The sequence below is a fragment of the Peromyscus maniculatus genome, chromosome 6, assembly GCF_049852395.1.
Source record: "Peromyscus maniculatus bairdii isolate BWxNUB_F1_BW_parent chromosome 6, HU_Pman_BW_mat_3.1, whole genome shotgun sequence".
Classification (NCBI taxonomy): domain Eukaryota; kingdom Metazoa; phylum Chordata; class Mammalia; order Rodentia; family Cricetidae; genus Peromyscus; species Peromyscus maniculatus.
In genome coordinates this window covers 111,222,646-111,248,920 of record NC_134857.1, presented here as the reverse complement: position 1 = coordinate 111,248,920, position 26,275 = coordinate 111,222,646, and the positions used below count along the sequence as shown (strand labels likewise).

Below are 26,275 nucleotides of genomic sequence, written 5' to 3'. Positions count from 1 at the left end.
AGTGGGCAGGATTCCAACTGGCCCTTCAAGAATGACCCCCAAATACCAGACTTCCTCCCACCAGAACCTCTCAACGGTTCTACCACCTACCAAGCACATGCGCTGGTAAGCAGCCTCACCACACAAACCTTTGGAGGATATTTATGCAAACCCCATTAGTCAGCATTCAAAGTATATAATTCTTGGTAGACTCTGAGCTTCCCCTTGTACAGTAAGATGACCAATAAATACCTTTCCCAGCCTAGATGGAGGACGATGTTTTACGTGTCCCATCTCAGCCTGAGTCACTCTGTACCATCTTAGTCTTTCCCCACCTGCAGACCGGGCCTCTGGCCTTCTATGAAAGAAATCTAATAGCACAGGAGAACAGACTGGCGAATGTAAAGTTGGTGAAAGGAAGAATCAGTCATTTATTTGGTTGTTTGTCTCCCAAGCAGAAGGTAAAATCCACCAGAGCAGAATTCCTTTTGGCCCTTCTTCCTCTACACACCCAGGATGTGCATATACAAAGCAGGTATTAAATATTTGATTAATTAATAAGTAATAGCAAGAATAGTACTCACGTACCAGGAACCACAGGTTTAACTAACTAAACCTCTGTACCCTTGACATATGTATAATTTAGCCTGATGGTGATGACTGTTTATACATCCTTATTGGAGATGAGGATTCGCAAGCCCAGGGGGGTTAAGGAAATGTGCCCACGATCGTGTTGATGGCTAAGGAACAGAACTGTAACCTGAATCCTCCCATATGCACTGTTCATTCCCTTAAACAGACCAGGGCCTTACATTCTCACAAGCACCCAGGTTACTCTGCACTCTATCCCTCTGCCCTTCTGTCACATAAGAGCTCAGTAGATACAAAACATCTCTAATGAAATGTGTATACACAGACGGGATAGCAGTACCACACGCAGAGCTGTACAAGCAATTCCGCCCAGGGGCAAGAACACGCATAAGGCAAAACAGCCCAAGGCTCCGAGGATCCCAGTTCTCACTAAGGGGTTATAGACAGCCCAGACCGGAGGAAATATAACGGACATAAGGTGTAAAAAGGAAGTTGAGCTACAGAGGTATGGGCGGCGGTGGGAGAAGAAACGAGAAAACCCAGACTGAGACTATCTACGCTTCAGAACCTCAGGCCCGGATTCCGACTTGTCTCTGGGCAGAACAGTAACAAACACTAACAAGAAGACCGGCTTGTACAACCCAGTCCATCATAGAGCTAACCGGAGCAGGACATTCAGCTGGACATGATTCTACAGAAGGGTGACACCTGAGCCCCAAATAAATGACCCCAAGTGACACATTACAAAAGGCAGGTGGAAACTGACCCCACGCAAGAAAGATTGAATCAGCTAAGACGGACATTCCTTACGGTTCAGACTGACATAGAAGGCGCTCCTGTGGAAAACACTCTTGGCCTTTCTTCAGACACCCGTCGGTATGTGGTGACATCTGAACAAAGCACTTCCTAACGTCATGGCACTGTTTTCCTATCTCTTACTTACTGACTTCCATGAAGCTACTTCTTTTGCCCATTCCCCAGCAGAAGACTAGAAAAGGACGTTAACTAACAGCCTTTCTATGTCCTACTCATGAGCGTTAGGTCTCCACTTCTAGCCTAACCTAACTCAATGTCTGCAACAACATGTGCCCAGGCACCTGAGAGCAGGTGCGGAATGCCTACCCTGAACTAAGATCTGTGATCAATCAACACACCCGCCAGACCCTAATGTACAAAAGCAGCAAAACATCGGTAATTTACACTGATTACAAATAGTACTGAGCTTGTATGCAGTGAAAAAATATATTAAATGAAAACATTTGGGCTATGTTAGGCTAAACAAAGTATATTCTTGGCATTTATTTTCTATTTTTCACCTATTTTAATGCGGTCTTTAATTTTTTGTTGTTGTTACATAGGGGGTTCCATTTCTCTCAAACAGAATTACTCTACGAAGTATCTTAACTAATGCTGCCCTTCAAATGCAGGCTTAAAATTCCAATTGACACCTTAATAACTCAGCACCTCGACTTCTTCATTGATAAAATGGAGATACTAAGTGTGATAACTCTGGTTCTGGGACAGCAGATGTTCACCATCGTACACAATCAGGGTCCTGGGTTTTAAACCCCACCCAAAGAAATGTCCCCAAACACTCAACCAGTGAATTTAGATACAACATTCAACCTTCTTCCCAACGTCTCATATCAAAACTTCAGGACATTCTAAAGCTTCTTTCCTTTTCATCACCTCCATCTAGTCTGGTCTCCCCTGTCCCTTCCTTGCTCCTTTCAGCCAGCCAGTCACCTGTTAACCAATTAACCAGCACTGCATTAACCAATAACAAAAACACCTTAAACAATGCTGCCATGCCAGGCATGCTTCCGGTCTACTGGATCTCACGATCCCGCAGTCAGTGCCTGCATCTCCTCTGCAAACTAGTCTTCCTGGATTACCAGCTTTATGTGATGGGAACATTAACAGTGTACGGCTTCTTTACACCCGCACCCATCCCTTGGTTTAAGCGTGTTAGAGGAGGCTATTCATTTAGAGGGAGAAAAGACAAAGTTCAGAAAGCTAAAAATTCTAGTTCCATTCAAAAGCCCCTACAAAAATCATCCTAACTCTTCAGCTAGACATTTATAGCACACAGCCCTGCTCCACCTCATCTTTATCTCTACTCCCCAACAAAAACTCCCTGCAGTAGTCCAACAGGTAGGTCTCCACTCGGGGATGCAATGGCTCCCACCCATCTCAGAAATATGAGGTCGTCCATAAACTTATAAAATCACCTGGAGCCAAACTAACCTGCACTAAAACTCCTGCTTTGGGCCAGTCACTGAGGTCCATGAAAACATATCAAGGGATAAAAGCCACTTACAATCAGCAGCAATGGACAACTGAAAAGCACTAAGCCCCGCATTTCCTTATATCCAGCTACATAAAATACACACTAATTTAGCAAAGAGTGTAATATATAATTGACTTGGGGCTAGAAAATTGGCTCCACAGTTAAGAGGACTTGTCCTTGCAGAGGCTCTGGGTTCAATTCCCAGCACCCACATGGTGGCTCACAACCATCTGTAACTCAAGTCTGAGGGGATTCAACACTCCCTTTTGACCTCATTGGACACCAGGCACACACATGGTACATACACATACACGCAAGCAAAACACTCAGACACATAAAGTAATTTTTAAATAAATAAATGACTTATAGATGGTGTTACTGAAATTACTTTTAAATACTCCAATAACCAGCTTACTTCCCTACTCACAAAACACTCGTTGAAAGGTTTCATTGCCCTTTCAAGTTCATTTTCTTCTGTACTCATAAAAACAATCCTGTAAAGGACACACTGTTACACCCTCAGTCATCTGAGATTCAAAGCAGAGTGACTTTCCTCAAGATCGTCCAACTTACAAATGGCAAGGCTGGAACTTGAGCCCATGCCAGAAGTCCGGGTCTCCTTCCAAGATCCTGATCTCCCTTTTAACTCCCGTCCCTCCTCACCTTCTAAGAAGTTAAGGAAAAGAATGAAAGGAGGCAGTAAGAATTCTTGATCCTGACAGAAGACATGGTAAATTAATGACATCAAAAGAACATTTGCCTGAAACGGTTTTTTTCTTCCCCCTGACTTGCCAAAGGCAAGTGATGATTTGCAAGACTGAATTTAAACCTCATGATCCTGTTAGCTGTGGAATAAAAAATTCCATCTACACATTAAACCAGTGCCTTTGCAGCCTCCAAAGTTGGACGGTCTCCACCTTCGCGCTTACCATCTTAGCCTTGGCCACCAATGAATACAGAAGGAAACAACCTTCTGAGGGTACAGTACTTGGCCAACAAGGCCAACTGGCACTCGCTGCCCAATCTTAGAAACCATTAATCTCCCCACACCTAACTGTCACCAGGAGTCGAGTCTTTAAAAGTATGTCTGTGTCAGGCATTCTGATTTAAAACTGAGGCACAAAGAACCTCAGTTCAGAGCAGTCCCGATTCATGAATGGCCACATTGTTGGGTATGCACCCAGCACACTGCAACTCAGAAATGTAAAGACTTGGAGACCGACCCAAACCCGGGCCAGGCCCACGGGCAGAGGCAAGAAGACCGGGAACATGCAGAGAGGCGCCTTCCACCGCCTCTGCCGCAGCCCTCGGCCTCTCCAGCCTAGGAGACAGCTCCGGGGCCGGGGCTCGCCTCCGCGGGCAGCCGCCGCCCGGGTCCCCGCCCCCGGCTCCCCCAGGATGCCCGGGCAGCCCGCGGCTCCCACAGCCGCCCCTCCGCTCCCCGCGCTCCCGCCTGCGGCCTCCACTCACCCAGTTCTGCGCGTTATTGCTCAGCTTGACTTTCTTGCACAGACTCCCAGGGATCTCCATGGCCGCGAAGCGCGGATGCCCAGCTGCTGAGCGCCGGGGGGAGCTGAGCAGAAGCCGAGAGGCCGGGGGCGGGGCGGAGCAGGGAGGAGGGGCGGGGCCTACGCGCGGGGCTCTGGACGCGCGCTGACGTGCGGCGCCCGGCACAGCGCTGGCCTCGGCCAGAGCCCGGCGTCTCTGTGGCGTGGAGGGCGGAGCGAAGCGGGAGGCGCGGGGTCCGGACCTTAACGTCCAATCACCAGGGGCGACGCTTGAAGCTCCGCCCTGACCCAGTGGAAGGGGCGGGGTTTGAGGGTTACCGGGGGGAAACCCCCTCCACCGCTCCGGATGCTGAGCATGCGCACTGCGCCAGCAGGGGCGCCGCCTGCAGAGGGGCGTGGGAGACGCTCCGGACCCAGGCTGTTTGGGGGAAGACGCTGACGTGGACTCCTCAGCTTTTCTTCCGCTAGCCCAGCCTATGGCTTCCACAGGCACTTGTCAACCAGGCCGCCTTCCAAAAGTGTTTCCCAGCCCTGCAAAAGGCAGAATTAATTTAGTGAATAGCTCGTTCACACGTTGCTCATCGCTTTAAAATGCTACTCCGAGCACTATGTTTTAACAGGTAATTCCCCATCCTCTGACATCAATAGTTTCTCATCCAGGATTGGAAAGTATTTGTAAGGTGCCTTCTTCGCCACTTGGAGACCCCCCACTTCATATCAGGACATTTCTGTGCAGTTTGTCGCCACTGACGAGCCCCAAAGGGCCTTCTCTAGTACTTGCGACTCGTAGAGGACTGAAATCCAAGTCGCCCGGTACGCAAGGCGGAATGATCACCTACAGAGGGCATTTTCAACCTCATCTATTCCAAGACCGGTTCATAGAAGAATGGGAGTGGGAGGCCTCCTCCAGGAGTTGGTCCCTCCTGCCTATCCCCATAACCTTCCGCTCCGGCTTCACATTGGCACAGACAGCAGTTAGCTCTGCCCCTGATAACCGCCAGCACCACACACACAAACACACACGCACACCAATCATCAACACCTGACGCTTGCTAGCCAATCAACCCCTATTTACTGACCAGGTCTCAAATTAGTCCCTCTCCCACATCTAACTGTAATCATCATTACACACACACACACACACACACACACACACGTCGTACGTACGTACGTTCAACATATACTGCCATCCACTCCTCTGCCACCTGCTCCATTCCCAATACTGTGTCAGACTGGTACTTACAAAATGCAATTATGATCTTGTTTCTCCATTGCTTAAAATGTCAATGCTTCCCTGTAGCTCTATCTAGAAGATTCTTAATCTAAGGGTCTGGATGTAGGACCGAATTTCAGTACAGTTCTAAATTCAGCCAGTAACAGGAATGAGACTTAAAGAGGATTCCAAAATAAGGACAACAATGAACAGGAAAATGTGTGGAGGGCCAAAGGCACATATTTATGAAAACGTCATAAAGAAAACTATTCTTTTGTATGCACCTGAAAAAAAATCATTTTCTTTTTAAAAGATTCCAAGCTTCACATGAAGTTTAAGGCCCAGTGTTTCAAAACGTAATTTAAGAACTAGAGATCCTTGGGAGCTGCTGTTGAACCAACTTCTTATTTTTATGTGTATGAGTGTTTTACCAGCACGCATGATTATGCACTATGTGGGTGCCTGATGCCCACAGAGCCCCAAGGAGAACTGGAGTTACAGAAAACTGTGAGCTGCCATGTGTTGTTGATTGTTTCTGCTGTTTTGGGGAGCTTGCTACCCAGCTCCCAAATAAACCACACATGGAGGCGTATTCTTAATATAAATGCCCAGGCTTAGCTTGGCTTATTTCTTGCCAGCTTTTCTTAAATTATCCCGTCTATCTTTGGCATCAGGGCTTTTATCTTTTTCTATCCCTGTACACCTTTTCTTTCCTTCTTACTCCATGTGTGGCTCTGTAGCTGCGTGGTGGCCCCTGAACTCCTCCTCCTTCCCCTCTTGTCCCTTGATCCTTTTCTCCCGGATTTCTCCTTCTATTTATTCTCTCTGCCTGCCGGCCCCACCTGGCCTTTCTCCTGCCTCACCTTTGGCCGTTCAGCTCTTTATTAGACCATCAGCTGTTTTAGACAGGCAAAGAATCACAGCTTCACAGAGTTAAACAAATGCAACATAAACAAAAGTAACACACCTTAAAATAATATCCCCCAATAGCCATGTGGGCTCTGGGAATCGGACCCAGGTCCTCTGGAAGGGCAACAAGTGTCTTAGCTGCTGGGCCATCACTCCGGCCTGCCAACTGATTTTGAAAACTGGTAAAGGAGAAAACATCTGTTCTCTTTTTTCTGGGCTATCTCTATATGAGGTGTCAATCCAAACTCAGAAACTGCAAAAATAACAAAAATTTACTTAGGGTCATCAGAGCTCCAGATCAGAAGACAGAGCTCAAATAGTTCTGAATTACTGTTCTGAAGAAGGCAGGTGGGAGAGTTTAATGCACATCATTGAATGCTAAGAAAGAATCGGGGCTATGTGGCTGGCAAAAGTAGACAAAAATTATGGAAAAGCAGAATAAAAGTGTCCATAAAGCAAGAGCCAGATAAATAAAGAAATTCTTGGTATGTACGTTGAGCCACTGAGCATAATACGATTGTCAAATCACTGTGGTCACAGCAGATCCCTGCACAGGGTGGAGGTGACTAACTCATATGCTGGGCAGTAGTTTAAGAAACAGTGAGTCCTGCTTCCCAATGGGTTCTCAGATCCGTTTTTTAAGACCTCTGTCAATAGAGCTTTTTCCCACCAAAAAGACACCTGAGAGGAAGTTTTCTTTGGTGCTAATAAAGTATCCTGACCTTAATTCTTCCCAGTTGTTCTGAAGCCCTGTGAATACTTTGATCATGCCAAGGTTTTCCACTTGGACTGGTTGGAACACAAACTCCTCCTGGGGGTTATTTCCCTGACTCACTTGGGGTCTTCTGGCCTGCTCTTCCTCAGGTGGACCCCACAATCTCTGGAGCTCACTCTGTGCAGCGCTCTCCCTCCATCTCTGCTGTGCTTCTGCCTCATGCTCCCAGCCCCATCTCTTTAGTTTAGACAAAGTTGATCTCTCCCCTGGCTCCTCCTCCCTGGACAATGGTCTCTGCAGATAATAAGCTGGGGCGATTATAGGACTTCATTTACTTTCCCATTGTTACGGGAGTTTTAAGGCAAATCCCCGACTCCTACAGCCCCAGCGGGTGAGGATCTGCCCTCAGTCTCACCTGTCACAACACACCTATTTAAGACAGAAGTGATGCTGAAAAGCAAAGGAGATTAAATCGGTGTGGCACATTGGGAAGGGGAACACATAAAAGGTTACGGTGACCCCAAGTTTTATCTTCAGGACATTGATATGAGCGTCAAGTTTAAACAGAGGAAGGGTTAGAGGCAGGGGAGAAGATGAGTGTGTAGTTCAGCAAAGTGTGGTCTGGGTGATCATTATCTCAGTTCTGGTTCTGCAAGGAGACAAGGAGCAGTTCTTCTTGCCTGAAGGGAACATTCTGATACCCATAAGATGATTGCTCTGGCTCCAAGGTAGTGCCTACCCATCACAGATAATTTTTTGCATGTGGAATGTGACCTATCCTTTGATACTGTTCCATCCTAGATGACTTCAGGTTTAGGACAGTGGCCCTTAACCTTTGTCCCTTCAGATTTCAAGGAACATGAGATAGACTACATCTCAAAAGGGTTTAAATGAGCATTCCTAGAGTGATTACCATGGCTACATGCAGACATTAAACTGGCTACACTGTAAAGGGGACAGACACAAACTGAAAACAGAGATGCTAGGCTTTCAGCCTACATTTAGTTACCCTGCAGGCCCAAGTGAGGAGTCCTTTCCTTTTAGTAAAAGCAGCTTCTAAATGAGTGTTCACTGTCTGACATCACTGCTCTGGCCTGCCTGTCACCCATGCTCAGAAAACTATTGTTTGATACAGACTGTAGTGGCTTAAAAGACCCCCAAAGTGAGTGGCACTACTCAGGGATGTGACTTTGTTGAAAGAGGTATGGCCTTGTTGGAGGAAGTGTGTCACTGTGGAGGCAGACTTAGAGGTCTCATATATGCTCAAGCCATACCCAGTGTCTCAGACCACTTCCTGTTGCCTGCAGATCAAGATGTAAAACTCTCAGCTCCTTCTCCAGCACCATGTCTGCCTGCATGCCACCTTGTCCCACCATGACGATAATGAACTGAACCTCTGAAACCGTAAGCCACTCCATTAAATGTTCTCCTTTATAAGAGTTGGTGTGGTCATGGTGTCTCTTTACAGCAATAGAAACCCCCAAGCACACATACCTGTGTAGGGTTTTCCTAGCTGTTTTAGGTGAAAGGGTATCTAGACACTGCTACCTTATCTACATAGAAACTAAAGTTGCTTTTTTTTTTTTTTTTTTTTTTTTGGTTTTTTTGAGACAGGGTTTCTCTGTGTAGCTTTGCGCCTTTCCTGGAGCTCACTTGGTAGCCCAGGCTGGCCTCGAACTCACAGAGATCCGCCTGGCTCTGCCTCCCGAGTGCTGGGATTAAAGGCGTGCGCCACCACCGCCCGGCCCCTAAAGTTGCTTTTTAAAATTATTATGGGTGGTTTTTTTTTGTGTGTAATACTTTATGGTAATAACTGTCATTTAAAATTTTAAAGTCTACAATTTCAGTGTACTTCTGTATACAATGTAACAGCCCCCCCCACTTTTCTGGCACAGGGGGAGAGGGGAAGTGCGGGGGGTGGGGGTGGGGGGAATCAAGTCTCACCCTGAGCCCAGGCTGGCTTATATCTTGTCACGAAGTACTGGCTGATCTTGAAATTCCAATCCCCCTACCCAAGTCTCCCACGTGGTACGAGCTTGCCAATTGAAGTGTGCTAATCTTCAAGTGTGCTCATCTCTTTTCATGTGTAAATTACTCCTCTAATCACTTTCATTTCCCCACAGCCTCACAAAAAGGGGGGGGGGCGACGTTCCAACCTAAATTACTATAGAAATGAATGGACTCTCTGAGATTAAAGAGGTGGAAATTGGGTGTGGTGGCACATGGCTTTAATCCCAGCACTCGGGAGATAGGCAAGTGGATCTCCATAAGTTTAAGGCCAGCCTAGTCTATATATCGAGAGTTCCAGGCCAGCCAAGGTTACATAGTAAGACCTTAGAAAAAAACAAAGGAAAACTAAGACAGAAGGAGCTGAGTGGGAAAGTCATTCACCACCACAGGAGTACCAGCTAACAGTTCTCCCGTTGTGATATTGACAGATTGAATAAGTAGACAGATGGATGGCACTGATGGGAATTGAAACTAAAGCCAGATAAGAGGGAACTCTTAGTTAAATATAAATATATCTAGAAATATGTGTGTGTACATTATGCATGTGTATGTAAACAGTAAATGTGTCTTGGTCTGTTTTCTATTGCTGTGATAAAACACTGACCAAAAGCAACTTGGGGAGGAGGGGGTTTATTTGGCCTAAATTTCCCAGGTCACAATCCATTAACAGAAGCCAAGGCAGGAACTCAGGGCAGGATCCCGGAAGCAGGAACTGAAGCAGAGGCCATGGAGAAGCACTGCTTGCTCCTCGAGGCTTGCACAACCTGCTTTCTTATACAACCCAGAACCACCTGCCCAAGGGTGACGCCTCCCACAGGGAGCTAGGCCCCTCCACATCAATCATTAACAAGAAGAAAATGCTCCCCAGAGACTTGACAGAAAGGACAATCTGATGGAGGCAGTTCCTCAGTAGAGATTTTCTCTTCCCAGGTATGTCTAGGTTTGTGTCAAAAGTTGACAGAAACCAAACAGTACAATATGCAAATGTATTTCTTTGTCTGTCAGCTGGAGGGGGGGCTCAAAAGAAGTGACATCCTGCAGAACAAGTACCTAACACTTAGATATTTGATTTCCAGTGTTTACAAATAAGAAAATGCTTTCTAATATCATTTCCAATAAAAAGATCCAGGGCTCCATGGAAAAATGGTTGGTTCCGGGAGTATGGCAGAAACTAGCTAAGATGAGCTGAAGCATTTATTACCCAGAAAATAAGAAAAATGCAGGACTGGGCATATAGTTCCATTGGCAGAGTACTCAGCTAGCATGCATGAAGCTCTAGATTCAATCCCAGCGTTTGTAAACCGGCTGTGATGCTGCAAAAGCCCATAATCCCAGCACTCAGGATGGGGAAGCAGGAGAATCAGAAATTCAGTCACCCTTAGCTAAATGAGGTGTCAGCCTGGGATGCAAGAAACATTGAAACAAGAAAGAAAGAGAGAAGGAATGGGAGAGAAAGGAAGAGAAGGATATTAAAATAAATAAATGCATTATCTCACAAGTATCTGTCAAAGAAACACAGGAGCCAACTGACAGAGCTCCCAGTGGCCAACAATGAAAACATTTGAGCAACAAATGATGTGATGCTGGAGTACCAGGAATGTAGAACAAACTCCTGTGAGTCTGCTGATACACACAGGTGGCTGAATGTGATGTTGGAGTACCAGGAATACTCCTGTGAGTCTGCTGATACACACACAGGTGGCTGAATGTGATGTTGGAGTACCAGGAATACTCCTGTGAGTCTGCTGATACACACAGGTGGCTGAATGTGATGCTGGAGTACCAGGAATGTAGAACAAACTCCTATGAGTCTGCTGATATACACACAAGTAGCTGAATGTGATGCTGGAGTACCAGGAATACTCCTGTGAGTCTGCTGATACACACAGGTGGCTGAATGTGATGCTGGAGTACCAGGAATACTCCTGTGAGTCTGCTGATACACACAGGTGGCTGACTAAGCTAACGGAGAAGGAAGAAACCTCCCATTCAGAGTTTCAAATAGTTGATGTAGAGCCTGTAAAGGCGCAGGAGCACAAGAAACTGGCCCTTATCATGGGCCGTGCATGCTTCCTTCCAAAGAGCACATTATAGAAACCGCAGGAAAGAGCAACTTGGCTGTGACGAAAGTGTCAGAATCTCCCAGAGCCAGGGCAAGTGTGTAGCCTTCATACAGTAGAGGAAATGACGCTTCACCTGTGATCTTCCTCCGCTATCAAATCACTTTCTAAGAAGTACCATAATACTATTAATATAACATATAATAATTATAAATCAGATTCCAAATAGTGGGATATGCTACAAAATCACTAACAGATAGTCCTCAGAATTCTCACAGCATCTCTGCTGAGCGGTACCAGGCTCTGCTGACTCCGCATAGGAGGCCATGCCTTGTTGGAGGAGGGAAAGAAGGTGGAATGGGGGGGGAGAACTGGAGGGGCGGGAGGAGGGAAGAGAGGGGATCTGTGGTTGGTATGTAAAATACATAAAAAATTCCTTAACAATAAAAAGAATTCTCACGGCATCAAAACATTGGAAAATCAGAAGCCAGCCCACTCAGGAGAAGGCTAAGGAGACAAGAAGAGGAAGAAAGAGAAAAAGGAAAAAGAGAAAAAGGTAAGGTAATGATCTAGAGAGGATCCTGGAACACAATAAGAAGTCATCGCTGGGCTGGAGAGAGAGCTCTGTAGATAATAGCCCTTGTTGCTCTTCCAAGTTCAATGCTTAGCATCCATAGGCAGCTAACAGCATCTATAACTAACTCTTCCAGAGGACCCAGTGCCCTCTTCTGGCACACACCTACACTGGCACATGTACGTGTGTGTGTGTGTGTGTGTGTGTGTGTGTGTGTGTGTGTGTGTGTGTGTGTGTTCGTGTGTGTTTCAAAATACACCAATACAACTTACTTGGTCTGAAGGATGCTGTATGTATGTTTTCAGGGCTGATCCTTTGGTATTGCTTAACTAACTGGTGTAGTCTTCCCTGGGAGAGACTATTTCTACCCATCTCAGCATTCCTTAGCTGCCTATAGTTCTTTGTGTAGGGTTGAGGCCTCCTGAACTCTCTCCTGTCCCCATTAGCAGGTCTACTGATGTCATCCTTTAGGCAGTCATGTTAATAAGACCTTATGGATGTAGCTTCTGACATGACATCCCTAGAAGACAGTCTCACAGCAAACTCCCAGGGCCTCTGGCTCTTACAGTCTTTGCTCCGTCTCTTCTGGAGTGGTCCCTGGGCCTTAGGTGCAAGGAGTTGTGTTGTAAGTGTATGAACACCTATGCTTCCTCACGGGACCAAGGTCACCTGATATGGCCTCGAGGAATTAAAATCTGGCCAGTTGGAGGGGCCACAGCACAACTGAGCCTGTGACAATTTTATTGAGAGCAATCAGACTTTTTGTACCTTTATCAGAAACAGAATATAATGACAATTGCCAGGATCATACAGCTGTAGTTGCCAGGATACAGTGACGTTTGCAAGTCATACAGGTTACACAAGGTTAATGTCTAAGACCAATTGTCCTGTCAAGCCTTCATGCTTCCTTGACTACTAAGGGAACGTACAGAGAAACACAAAACGGTGCTTTGCTGCCCGCGGGAGTGCATTGGTCTCTCAGGAACTGGAAGGTACATTGTGCTCCAGGAGCCACGGACTCTAACCTGCAAACCCTGTCATGCATGCCTCCCGAGGTAGCTAGGCCAGGCCAGCTCCATGGTTCCCTGTATAGATGTGTCCATTGGGACTGAGCTTTGATTGGTTGTGGTTTTCTGTAATTGTCTCCGTCTGTTGAGAAGTTTCCTTGACAGAAGTTTCATCTGTGGGTGTAAAGACAAACGTTAGAACGTAGTTAGCAATTATGCTGGTTTGGTGAGGTGGTGGTGGTAGGTTCTTCTCCAAGATCCATGAATTAACTATCCCTGGGTACTTGGTAAGTTTTCCAGTATCAGGCATGATTTCCTACTTGTTGAGGAGGTCTTACGTCCAATTGGACAGCTATTGGTTACTACCCAGTTATACGTGTCTGTCACTCCTGCGCCCTGAGGTTAATTGTGTCATGTGGCCCTTGATGTGGTTCATAAGTGTCAGAGCTGGGTAAGACTATCAGTTGCTTCTATCCCTTAGAAACTTGCATGCCACCGCATGGTGTTCTGAGAGCTAGTCCTCAAGGAGGAGGCATTTGGGTCAGTTCAAGTTCAGGGGCCTCTGGGCCTGGTGTGTGAAGTGCATGGAAATTCAGCTAAGGAAATCAAAACCAACACGCTTTAATTAATGGTAATACAGGGCTGGAGAGATGAACCAGCCAGTAAGATTGCATACTGTTTTTCCAGGTGACCAAAGTTTGGTTCCTGGCACCCACTCCAGGCTTCTCACAAGCTCCTGTGCCACCTCAGGAGATCCAGCACCTTCTGGACTCTGTGGGCACCAAACTTGCCACTGCATATGTGCACTCATGTGTACACACACACATACACACACGTGAGCCTTAAAATATGTTTTTAACCTCTAATCTTAAAAGAAGAAAGGAAAGATGTTAGAGATAGTTTGGGCATCCTTAGCTCAAGGTAATAGAGCTCAAGGTAATAAGAATCTTATTCACAAAAGATTCAAGGTGACAGACATGCTCAGCTTTTGTCCCAACGTTTAAACTGAAAATAAAGGAAAGGATACTGTGAAGCTACATTAATAAATTTGCTTCTAAAACATATATGTACTAATGGTAGAGGTTTAGAAAATTATCCAAGTAAGTTTTATCAAATTACATTACTATTACTTTTATTTGTTATTACTTTTATTATCAGGATCTGGAAGACATCTACCAGGTGTTCATTTTTCTCTTTGACCCACATTCTCTGCAGACACGTGCATAGGCGTTGCCCTTGGAAATCACTGTACATCTAAATACTACAGCAGCCAGCTCTCCTCTGCAGAGGGGAGCATCAGCTCCTTCAGTAGCCATGGTGAATTCCTTCAACACTTCAATCCTCTTCAAGTCTTCCCTCTCTTTGTGATCACTAGCAACATCATGGGCATGCTCAGTGCTGGCTGCTAAGGGAGGCACACACCTTCATGGGTAAGCTCACTAAATGCTCAACAAATGGTAGCTAGAAGTCAAAATAAACAAATTGCTTAAAAGTGATAAACATCTAATTTTTTTTCCTTACACAAAACCCTTAAATGACCAAAGCATCATTTTTGCTTCATTTTAAAGACTTGAGTCAGCTGGGCAGTGGTGGCACATGCCATTAATCCTAGCACTTGGGAGGCAGAGGCCTGCCTGGGCTACAGAGGGAGTTCCAGGATAGCCAGGACTGTTCCACAGAGAAAAAGGAAAAAAAAAAAAAAAAAAAAGACCTGACTCCTGGGCTGGGAAAATGAGTGTCGGCGTACCACACAACCAGGAGGACATGAGCTCAGATCCCCAGTACTCATTTAAAAGCTGAGTGCAGCCCCATATGTCCATAACTCAGTGCTGGGGAGGCAGAGACAGGGCGAACCCTAGAGCTTGCTGGCCAGCAATAATAAACTCCAAGTTCACTAAGGGACCCTGTCTCAAAAGATAAGGTGGACAATGACTGAGGAAGACACGTCCACATTGTACATACATACACACATACCAGCATGCACACATGCCCACATACATACACAAACATATGCATAACACACACAAAGATGAAAAGTAAAAGATGGACTCCTCATGTTATTTGTTCATCCTCAAGTATTCTGGCTGTTTGGCATTTTCTCTATGTCCTCCTACAAATTAGAAATATACATCTTTAGTAACCTGCTGTTTTCTTTCCTCAGTTTTTAAAACACTGCTCAGCTACTTTGATGGTTTCTCCCTTTATCTAAGCTTGGTGGTGCATGCCAATAATCTCAACATCAGTAAGAATATGGCAGGGATATCACAGCTTGAGGCCAGTCTGGTCTCCATAGTGAGGCCCTGTCTCCAGGATGGCAAGAGGGTAGGTTAGAAAAGGGGAGGGGAGGGGAGGGGAGGGGAGGGGAGGGGAGGGGAGGGGAGGAGAGGGGAAGAAAAGAGGGAGAGAGAGGAAAGGAGAAGATAGGAGAGGAGCAAAGTGTGAGGGGAGGAGATGAGAAGGGAGGAGAACAGAGGGAATGGAGGAGGAGGGGGAAGAGGAAAGAAATTCTTGATTTCTGGTTCTGACTTCAAATTTCCGTCAAGACTCTACCTACATTTTGAAGTAATCCATTTAGACCGCAGGAATTTTACAAATAAATTCTGAAGTCGGACACTAGATGGCAATGTCTGTAAACTACGCTCTTTGCGGGGAGTTGGTGTCCCATGGTTTCCTCTGTTTAGGTTTCCTGTGGAGATGGTCTGTTTGTGCTTAGTTTTGACTCTAGTGGGGTATAAAAATGGATATTTAGGCTGTTCGGATTTTTTATGTTGTTTTTAAAAAATCAAATCATTTTTGAAACAAGATTTTCTCTCTGTGTGTAGTCTGGAGTTTCCTGTATAACCCAGATTATCCTTGAATTCCCAGTCCTCCTCCTACCTAGACTTCCCAAGCGCAAGCATCACAAGTGTAAGTCACCAAACCTAGAAAAAGACGTATTTTTATTAGTCGACAAAGAAACCCTACATTTCATTCTTAAAAGTAGGTTCTTTTTATATCTTGTATGATCATTAATTTAAATATTTAAATATTTTCTCACTTTTTAAAAATAAATTTAATTCATGGCACTTTAAGTAGATTTATTTCTTTGAAATAACTAAGCTTTCTTATTTAAAATCACAGAGGTGCAAAAGTGAAACCAAATGATATACATAATAGAAAAGCATGCTTTTCCTTATTTAATATATTTATATTATGAGAGTTTGGACACAGAGACTAGAAAATAAAATGGAATACTTCTTTGAAACACAATTTTTTTTTTTCGAGACAGAGTTTCTCTGTGTAACAGCCCTGGCTGTCCAGAACTTACTCTAGATCAGGCTGGCCTCAAACTCACAGAGATCCACCTGCCTCTGCCTCCCAAGTACTGGGATTAAAGGTGTGTATCACCATGTCTGGCTGAAACACAATTATTTTGAGGACATACACCTTGAATTCTGGCTCTCCAGAGGTTGAGGCAAGAGGACATCAGAGCAAGGCCATCCTAAACCAGATAGTTAAGACACTATACCAACAAATAAAGCAATAAAGTCACTGTTCCATGAGTCTTCTATTTTTCTTGGGAAATAAAACTGCCAACTGGCATTTAGTTCATAGTAAACATATAATCAATTAAATAAAATATATTTATAATAGCCCAAGAGTTTTCATTATAAGAAGTCATATAGAGTTCTTAGACAAATATGCCAAAACCAACTCAGAAATTGTCCTTAAGGTCAGATTTTTGGACTTTTCTGTAACATGATTTTATAATATCTGAAATCATGTTGTCTTCGTTCGTCTTGTTCTGATATAATAAAATACTCCCAGAGAAGACATTTTGGTTTATAACTTTGAAGGTCCAAGGCACAGTGGCTTCTGAGGAGGACCGCTCATAGCAACACATGCTGGATGGGGACTGTTAAAGACACTGAGGACAGGAAACAGGAAACAACCATACAAGAAGACAGAGGCCAGGGAGGAGGCGGGCTTGCTATTCCTGAGAAGTCATTCTCAAAGACTAACCAGTCCTGAGAACTCTGTACCTAGAGATGAGCATGAAGAGTACCTTCCAAGGCTGGTGTCCTGTCATCCAGTTGTCTCCCACAAAGCTTCACCTCAAAAAGCGTTTCCCACCTCTCAATATTATTATACCACAGAGCAAGTTTCTAGAGTCTGATCCCGTGTGGAAACAGACTATCGCAAGCCACAACGGAGGTTCTTCAGGAAAACGGACTAAAATGAACTAACGTGAGCAAAGGTCTTAAAAATACTCACTGAACTGACAGTGTTTGAGGTTTACAAGTTAAAGAAAACACACTGCTGTGTATTTTTAAAAAGATTAACATGTATGCGTTTACACATACAGTTACTATATGTAACAGTCATACTAACATTTTGTGAACGCTACCTCTATGATGTCACCTGTCTAACTTTTTCAGTAGAATGAAGGACCGAGTAATTGTCAGAGGAATCACAGAACTATAAAGATAAGCAGATAAAAGTCTCACAGAAAAAATGGTCTGAAAAACAGACAAAGGGCTTTCTAGATGCATAATTGCTTAAGTTGTTTGTTTTGAGACAGGATCTCACTGTGTAGACCAGGATGGACTCAAACATACCTGCTTCTTCCTCTCAAGTCACTGTTCATATTTTTTTTAATTTTTTAAGCAAGCAGGTTAATGTATTAAAGATATCTATAAATAAATCAGAAAACAGTAATTATAAACACAAATGAACTAAGCTCATCAGTTAAGTGCTCAATTGTCCAACTATATCTTATTAAATCCAGATAACTATTGCATATAAGTGAAAATATATGCTTAATAGATACTAGCCAAAAGAAATCTTGATACATATCAATATTAAAATAATTGTTATGGCCCCAAACAAAAACAGACTATCTCAAAACTTTATTATGGGAGTCTGAGTTCATTGAGAAGCTTTATAAATTTGATGTGATGATGCATGTCCATAATCCTTAGGAGGTAGGTGCAGGAAGACCACAAGTTCAGGGTCATCCTCAGCTACATAGAGAATTTGAGGCCAACCTGGGTTCCGTGAGCTCCTGATTCATAAACACAAAATGAAAGCAGAAATGAAACTACAATGATTTTAATCTTGTATGCATCTGATGAAAATGTCCAAAACTGTCAAGTCATTGGCTGATAGAGTTCCAGAAGAAACTGGCAAATATACCATATAAACAGAAATTTCAGTATCTATTCACTCACTTCCTTCAATATCTGTATGTTTCCTTGCTAGGAATCATTATTATTGGTAGTGTACCTGCGGGCTGAATGATAAAAACCCTCAACTCTTTGAAGCCTAGATTATAATGGAGGGACAGAAATATATACAAGTACATAAATACAGTAAAGCCTTGCTAAATACACCTAGGATATCATGAATTCTAACACAGAGTAGGTGTTTTCCTCCTGTCCACCACAAACCCCATTATCTATACTCAATTTTCCCAAACTGGGCCAACAACACTAACGTTATGTACCAAGGAATTCCCAAATATCATTGATACTTTCCTGAAATTCATTTAGAGAACAGCCACCACCAGATGGCGCCAAGCCAAACTTAGGACCACTTTGGACAGTGGAAAAAAAGTGTTATCAAGATAACAGATTTGTTTTTAAAGTCAAGAAAAAGTAGATCACAGACAACAGTTTGGAGAGAAAGGGGACTTTTTTGCTGTTTTTGGAGACAGGGTCCCTCTGTATAAACCAGGCCTGCCTCTGCCTGCCAAGTGTCGAGATTAAAGAGAGATGATAGCTTATATAACTATCCTAACCTCAAGTAATAGACACACCTCTTAAAAGTGCCACTCTCTTCAAGCTTATGGGGACCAATTACAGTCAAACTACCACAGTATCTCATACCTCTAATCCCAGGACTTCAGAAACTGAGGTAAGAGGTTTCCCATCAGGGGCTAAATAACATGACCCTGTCTCCAAAAAGGAAAAAAAAAAAATGGGGGAGACTTGACCAATCAACATCAAAACCAATGATTAATCTATAATAAATAAAATTTTTGAGCAGAAAAAAAAATGACAAAACAAAGATACCAGGAAGGTCAAAAAGCATGTGAGAAGACAGGATTATTAATACCAGCCAGGGAGGAAACACTGAGATTGAATAGATGGGTTTCTGATTTATAATGAATTGGGAAAAGAGATACTCCTCTTGTGTAGAGGGAACGATAGAAGTAAAACATCATCATTTGGCAACCTCCATAAAAATAATGCATTGGGGCCGGGCGTGGTGGCGCACGCCTTTAATCCCAGCACTTGGGAGGCAGAGGCAGGCGGATCTCTGTGAGTTCGAGGCCAGCCTGGGCTACCAAGTGAGCTCCAGGAAAGGCGCAAAGCTACACAGAGAAACCCTGTCTCGAAAAAACCAAAAAAAAAATAAAAAATAAAAAAAATAAAAAAAATAATGCATTGGGACAAAATTGCCAACCTATGCTAAAACTATTGGCTTGAAATTTGGTGAAGAACAGGATAGTCCTATAGCCTCAAGAGATCTCTCCACAGATTATTACAGAGAGGGAAACAGAACCATGAGAGACCTGGAAAACAACCGCAGAAGCAAAGTTGGCATCACTCAAAATGGAGAAAATTGACATTTTATGGTTCCTGGAATGTGGCGCTCAAAAGAACACCCCCCCTCCCCGTTAGTGTTCTAGCTAAGTATGAGTCATCTACATAGAATGGACGAGATAATTTTCTTGTGAATAAGAACTATATTGAGAGACATTTCATAAAGCAGTTCACCAAGACTGTTAAAATTATCAAGAATCGTGGCAGGAGCCTGTGGAAGTATCCCAGATCAAAGAAACAAACGGAGCAGCTAAACGTAATGCCTGGTCCTAGACTGGGCTCTGTGCTAGGTCAGGAAGGGGCGGGAAAGGGTGAAAAGGGAGGATTATAAAAGACACTGGGACAATTGATGAATTTTACAATTTACTGTTGATTAGATATAATAAGCTGTGTTAGTGTTAACTTTTCTGACTTTGATAATTGAATATCTTCACTCCTAAAAAAAATATAGCTTAAGGATTTGAAGCAAATTTGGATCATAACTCAAATGATCCAGAAATAACATACATAAAAGAGAGAATGAGATGTCGACGTGGCTAAAATGATAACTGAACTGGTGAAGGGCCTCCAAGAATGCTTTGTAATGCAATCTAAACCTTTTTAATGCCTTGAATTATTTTGAAATTAAATGCTAAAAATAGGAAGGAAATAAATGAGAAAAAATAAAAATAGTAACTATTTGCTTGCATAATTTTCTCCATAGTTTGCCTCTTTTTCATATGCCAAAAGCCTAAATGAAAAACTTCAACCAAACGCAAACTGGCGGGAAAAGAAAGAAAAACACATTTAGCTGTACCAGTAGAAACTTCGATTTCCTGAGTTAAGTGGTGGGATGACGTACATTTATTATTTTATTATGCATACATATTTGCGTACACATCAAATACTGTATCTTGTAAGAGAATGAGACTGGGCATGGTGGGCAGGGGTGAATCTCAGGAGCTGTGTGCCCCTGAGGCATCTGGCCTTGAATATGTTTCTCTCTCTGTACTTGAGGTTTCTCAGCTGGAAAATGGAATAAACCGGTCTACTGTGTAGTTTTGTTGGAATGCGCTTGGCAGCAAGGGCGTGTTAAATGGTAGTTGTTATTACTGTCTTTTCTCTACCAGGCAGTTCTCCAAAGAAGGCATAAAGAAACATCTACTCCTGTTCACCACAGACAAAACAGGATAGACCTAAGAAAAGACTGCACCCATGTGCAACTTGGTGAACCTAGGTGTTTATTGCGGTGACTTATAGGAACGTGGATGACTCAAAGGCAGGTAGCTTCACTGTGGAAGAGTCCCACGCCCAGCTGACATGACTCACAAAAAGCACCTTGAGGAACTGAGGTGGCTAGGTTAGGAAAGAGTCCCCAGCAGCGTGGACGTCTCGTGAAAATGCTGTAACCCCTGAAGAGGCCGAGGGCAACTCTCAGGTACCTACACTACTGAAGACTTCCGCTCCATCAACTGTTTACCTCCAGGAGAGGAAGGACCTGGTGATCCTTGAGGAAAGAAAGTTCCTGAGCACCTGGAGCTCCGCCTGCCCCAGGAGTCCTGTGAGCACCTGCCCTCCTCCCACAGGAGAATATTAATAGGTCTGACCTCTTGATGGTCTTCTGTGGGTGATCATTGCTACTCTAATTCAAGATGGCAACAGTTAAAGCCAGCCCCCAGAAAGCAACTGTGTTGTACAGCCACAAAGATAGGCCTTGATGAAAGTGATAAGGGTTTAGAATAATTCTAATAGTCAATTGGTAGGGAAGTTATCTAGAAATAAAATTAATGTAATGTTTGAAATCATCAGGTAGTTAAAGCACCAAGAAGCTCTATGTATCATTTCCCAACTCACTCCATAGCCTGGAAGGAAGAGACTTGGAGAAAAAAAACCAGACATTTCTATGGAAAGGTCCAGAGGAACACCCCACAGTAAGAGAACCATGCAGGAAGTACTGCATCAGAAGAGGTGAATGTAACCAGTCAGGGATGCTGTCACGGGGGTCACCTTTCTTTGTACTCTTTGGGAGGCCACCACTCAGATCCCAAATAAAAACACTGAGGCCTATTCTTAGTTATGAAAGTCTGGCCTCTGTTACTAGAAAACACAGTGCTTTTCTCCAGATAAACTCCCTGTTCTAGTCACATTGGTAAATGCAGTTTAGCTTAACTTCTTTCTAGCCAACTTTTCTAACTTAAATTGTCCTGTTTCTCTTTAACTATGTTTTGTCTTTCTGTATTCTATATATTTTTCTTTCCTTCTTACTCACTGGCTGGCTGTGTAGCTGGGTGGTTGGCCCCTGGCATCCTCCTTTCCTTCTCTTGTTCTCACTCCTCCCTCTTCTCTAGATTTCTCCTTCTATTTATCCTCTCTGCCTGCCAGCCTCACCTATCTTCTCTCCTGCCTAGCTATTGGCCATTCAGTTCTTTATTAGACCAATCAGGTGTTTAGGGCAGGCAAAGTAACACAGTTTTACAGAGTTAAACAAATGCAACATAAAAGAATGCATCACTCCCAGCACTCGGGAGGCAGAGCCAGGCAGATCTCTGTGAGTTTGAGGCCAGCTTGGGCTACCAAGTGAGCTCCAGGAAAGGCACAAAGCTACACAGAGAAACCCTGTCTTGAAAAAACCAAAAAAAAAAAAAAAAAAAAAAAAGAACGCATCACATCTTTCTATCACTAGACAAATATTACACAGCATAAACAAATGTAACACATCTTAAACTAATATTTCACAATAGTTGGGTGCTAATTTCCTAAATTAACTAGAGGAGTGTCTCAAAGCATGCCTAACAGGATCATTTTCTACCATAGAGTAAGTGAATCCATTTTGGCATGAAGGAAAAAAATGAATCTTACATGTGCCCACGTTGCTTAAACAATTTCCCTAGAGTATATTTACTTTAGGTTTTTATTATATAAAACAAATTTTTTTAAAAAGCTCATCTCTCAGGCCGGGCAGTGGTAGCACATGCCTTTAATCCCAGCACTTGGGAGGCAGAGCCAGGCAGATCTCTGTGAGTTCGAGGCCAGCCTGGGCTACCAAGTGAGTTCCAGGAAAGGCGCAAAGCTACATAGAGAAACCCTGTCTCGAAAAACAAAACAAAACAAACAAACAAAAAAAAAAGCTTGTCTCTCATCGAGAGAGAGAGAGAGAGAGAGAGAGAATATTGTGCCCATGTCATGAGACCCCTGAGCAAGACCACCACAGAGCAGATATCCGATGAAAAACACACAGGGGTTTATTGATTACAAGCAACCCTGGGCTTGGTCCGTGTCCTACACTCTGACACAGCGGGTGGAGGAGGACGGCCCTGAGGTCTCAGGGTGAGGGGTTTTAAAGGGAAAAACCGCAAGCAGGGTGGTACAAGCCTTTGTGTCATATGATTGGGTGAAGATGTGTAACCTCTGAATTTACTGGTTGGGAGTTACAGTTATCTTTTGTTCATGACCCTCCCAGAAACTGCTTGCTCAAGTCCTGGGAAACTGAAATTGAGGCCTGATCTCTGAGAGAAGACTGAGCAGCCTGTTATGGCATCTGCTTGGTCCTTTCAAGAGCAATCACTTCATTCAAGGATAGTTTTCAGTCAGGGATCTAGAAGAAGTGACTGAACATTTAGTCCTTCTGAATCATTTGTCTTATGAAAATGGAGGTTCACAGACAGCTAACCTGAGCTGGTTGAACTTAAGACAGTACGAACAGAAGAGCAAATCTGCCATTAAAGAACATAAGCAATACCAGCTGTTTGACATTGCAGATCCCAAGCATTTTCCCCCGGGGAAAAAGTAGAGGCAACCTTTCTATCCAAACACTAGGAATGATTGCTGATGAACTGCTGTGCTAGCCACGGCTGTGTGGGAAACACTGGTGGTCACTTGTTTCAGTTTTTTTGTTTGTTTGTTTGTTTGTTTTGGGTTTTTTTGAGACAGGGTTTCTCTGTGTAGTTCTCACTCTGTAGACCAGGTTGGCCTCGAACTCACAGAGATCTGCTTGGCTCTGCCTCCCAAGTGCTGGGATTAAAGGCGTGCGCCGCCACTGCCGCCGCCCATCTCAGTTTTTAATTTCATCAGTATTGGTGATTTATATTCAATATCAGCTGCACACCATCTTGTTTCATATCACTGTGATGAGTGTTAACTAACACAGTTCTGCCCCTCCTTTGTCCTTTGTTGCTTTCTATATACAAGTGGAGGCAATTCAGAGATGATGGCAGATAGTACAGTGGGGGGCTTGTAAGGAAATTCATTATCAAATCCTTAGAGCTACAAGTGTAAGAATTAAACACCCAACCGTTGTCCTGTGTTTATTCTAAGAGCTTTGCCTCAGGTCATATGCTCTGCAGATGTTGGACTCTGCAGAACCCTCATTTGCAACTCGAATAAGTGTCCTGAGAGATGTAATAATAGAGGGGTTGCAGGTAGTGTGGGGGACCGTGCTCATAGCCATGAATGCTGCATTTGAGTCTGTAGAACAGGCTGCTGAGGAGGAAGCATTAGTAACAGCAGGTAGTTTTCGAGGAAAGGATTAAAAAGTCACTGTGCGGCTGGAGAGCTAGTTCAGTGGTTAAAAGAGTATGCACTGCTCTTGTGTAGGACCCAAGTTCAGTTCCCATACCAGGTGGCTCATCATAATTCCAGATCCAAGGATCTGATACCTCTACTCTCTTCTGGCACTAGCACTCACATGTACGTGCCCACACACACACACACATAATTAAAAATAAATATTTTTTAAAAGTTACTTTGTGGCTGAGTGGTAGTACATGCCTTTAATCCCAGCACTCGGGAGGCAGAGGTCAGGCAGATCTATTAATTTGAGGCCAGCCTGGTCTACAAAGGGAGCTCCAGGACAGTCAGAGCTACACAAAGAAACCCTGTCTTAAAAAGCCACAAAGAAAAAAAAAGGCACTTGTTACCAACTAAAAAGATCACATGTCCAAAAGCATCTCAAAGAATGAAAATTCATCTCTCTTCAATTCCCATATTAATGAAAACAGAGATAATGTCTCAGTTCACTAATTCTATTTTGGGCAAATTATCTTTAAGAAACAAATGTAACGCCGGGCGTGGTGGCGCACGCCTTTAATCCCAGCACTCGGGAGGCAGAGCCAGGCGGATCTCTGTGAGTTCGAGGCCAGCCTGGGCTACCAAGTGAGCTCCAGGAAAGGCGCAAAGCTACACAGAGAAACCCTGTCTCGAAAAAACCAAAAAAAAAAAAAAACCAAAAAAAAAAAAAAAAAAAAAAAGAAACAAATGTAACAGTACCAGATAACGGAAGATGTTAGTGCATTACCACCACAAGACTGTCAATATTTGAAGTGGGGGGGCTGGAGAGATGGCTCAGAGGTTAAGAGCGCTGACTGCTCTTCCGGAGGTCCTGAGTTCAATTCCCAGCAACCACATGGTGGCTCACAACCATCTGTAATGAGATCTGGTGCCCTCTCCTGTATATATAATAAATAAATAAATCTTTAAAAAAAAAAAATAATATTTGAAGTGGGAACTCCTGATTCACATGGTGAACTGAATGGATGGACCACTTCCGTTCTCTCTTAAATGCCTATTAAAATGATGATAATAACAATAATACTGAAAAATAAACATGCCTAAAAGACCAGAAGAGCGGGAGAAAAAACACAGCATGTGAGGCAATGCGCATGTGTTGTGGAGCAGGAGCCAGTTACTCAGCACTGAGGGAGAAGGAAGCTGGAAAGACCCGTGAGCCAGGCCTGCAGGAAGGGCATTCGAAGTCGGCCGTGAGAGAAGTTGGAGATGCTGCCAAAGAGGCAGATAGCCTCTGAAGAGCACAGCATCGTCTTCCAAACGCCCAGGCTGCAGATTCCTTCCTTACAGAGCAAGAACCAGACAGAGGCAGGCACAAGACAGCAGCATTTCCCTAGGTAGCAACTGGAGAAATGCACACCCCTGACTTAGCCACTTACTCTCTGAAAAGTCTATCCTTACGGGATCATTTTAGAGATGTGTAGATTTATGTATCATGTTTCTCTTTGCTGGATCATCTAAGGGAAAAAGTCTGAAGCAGGCCTAAATTACCAACCATAGGGTGAGAGCAGATAGAGTGTTATATCACTCAATGTGTTAGACGGCTACTTATAACAATAAGTTGACATGGAAGATGGCCATGACAAATCAATGAGCGGTAGAGTCAGAGAATAAAAATAAACTTTAGGTAGACATTTTGTAGGAGAAATATTATGTGTGTGTGCTTTTGCTTTCTCTGTGTGTGAGAGACAGTACTGAGAGCTGAACCTCGGGCCTTTGCACATGCCAGGAAGGTGATCTATCATGATCTGACCCCTGACCCCTTTTCTACTTTTGAGTTTGAGACAGAGTCATGCTAAGTTGCCCACGTTAGCTTGGAATTCACTGTGTGGCTTAGGTAAGCTTTGGAATTGCAATCCTCCTGTCCAGTTGGAATTAAAGGCCTGCACCACCAGGCCTGATCTATATGTGTGTATTTATAATAGGCATGCATAATTTATAATCATTTTAGAATACGTATTTCATTATGTAATACTTTTATTAATCTTTGTACAATAGAGTTTGATCATGTTTCCCCTCCCAACTCCCCACAAGTCCTCTTCACCTCGCTACCCACCCAATTTCATGTTCTTCCTCTTTCTTTCTCTCCTCTCTTTAGTAAAAATAAAAAAAATGAAAATCAAAACAAGCAAAAAGCCAAAAAATGAGACCAAAAGAAGCCAAAACAAAACAAAAAGTACACACTTGACTACACACACACACACACACACACACACACACACACATACACACACAACCCACAAACAAAAAAATGTCATGGAGCTCATTTTGGGTTGGCCAGTTACACCTG

The 26,275-nt window shown here is 43.7% G+C and overlaps 1 protein-coding gene across 2 annotated transcripts in view; it reads right to left on the bottom strand.

The window, feature by feature from the left end:
* Positions 1-26,275, bottom strand: part of Papss1 (3'-phosphoadenosine 5'-phosphosulfate synthase 1) — a 119,902-nt gene that overhangs the window by 72,775 nt on the left and 20,852 nt on the right. Inside the window, exon 2 of one of the 2 annotated variants that reach the window (XM_006970368.4) lies at positions 4,331-4,899. The exons of the other annotated variant lie outside the window; for it this stretch is intronic. Coding sequence (XP_006970430.1) covers positions 4,331-4,390 — 60 coding nt within the window. The 5' untranslated portion in view covers positions 4,391-4,899. The remainder of the gene's footprint in view (positions 1-4,330; positions 4,900-26,275) is intronic. 2 annotated transcript variants of the gene reach the window in all.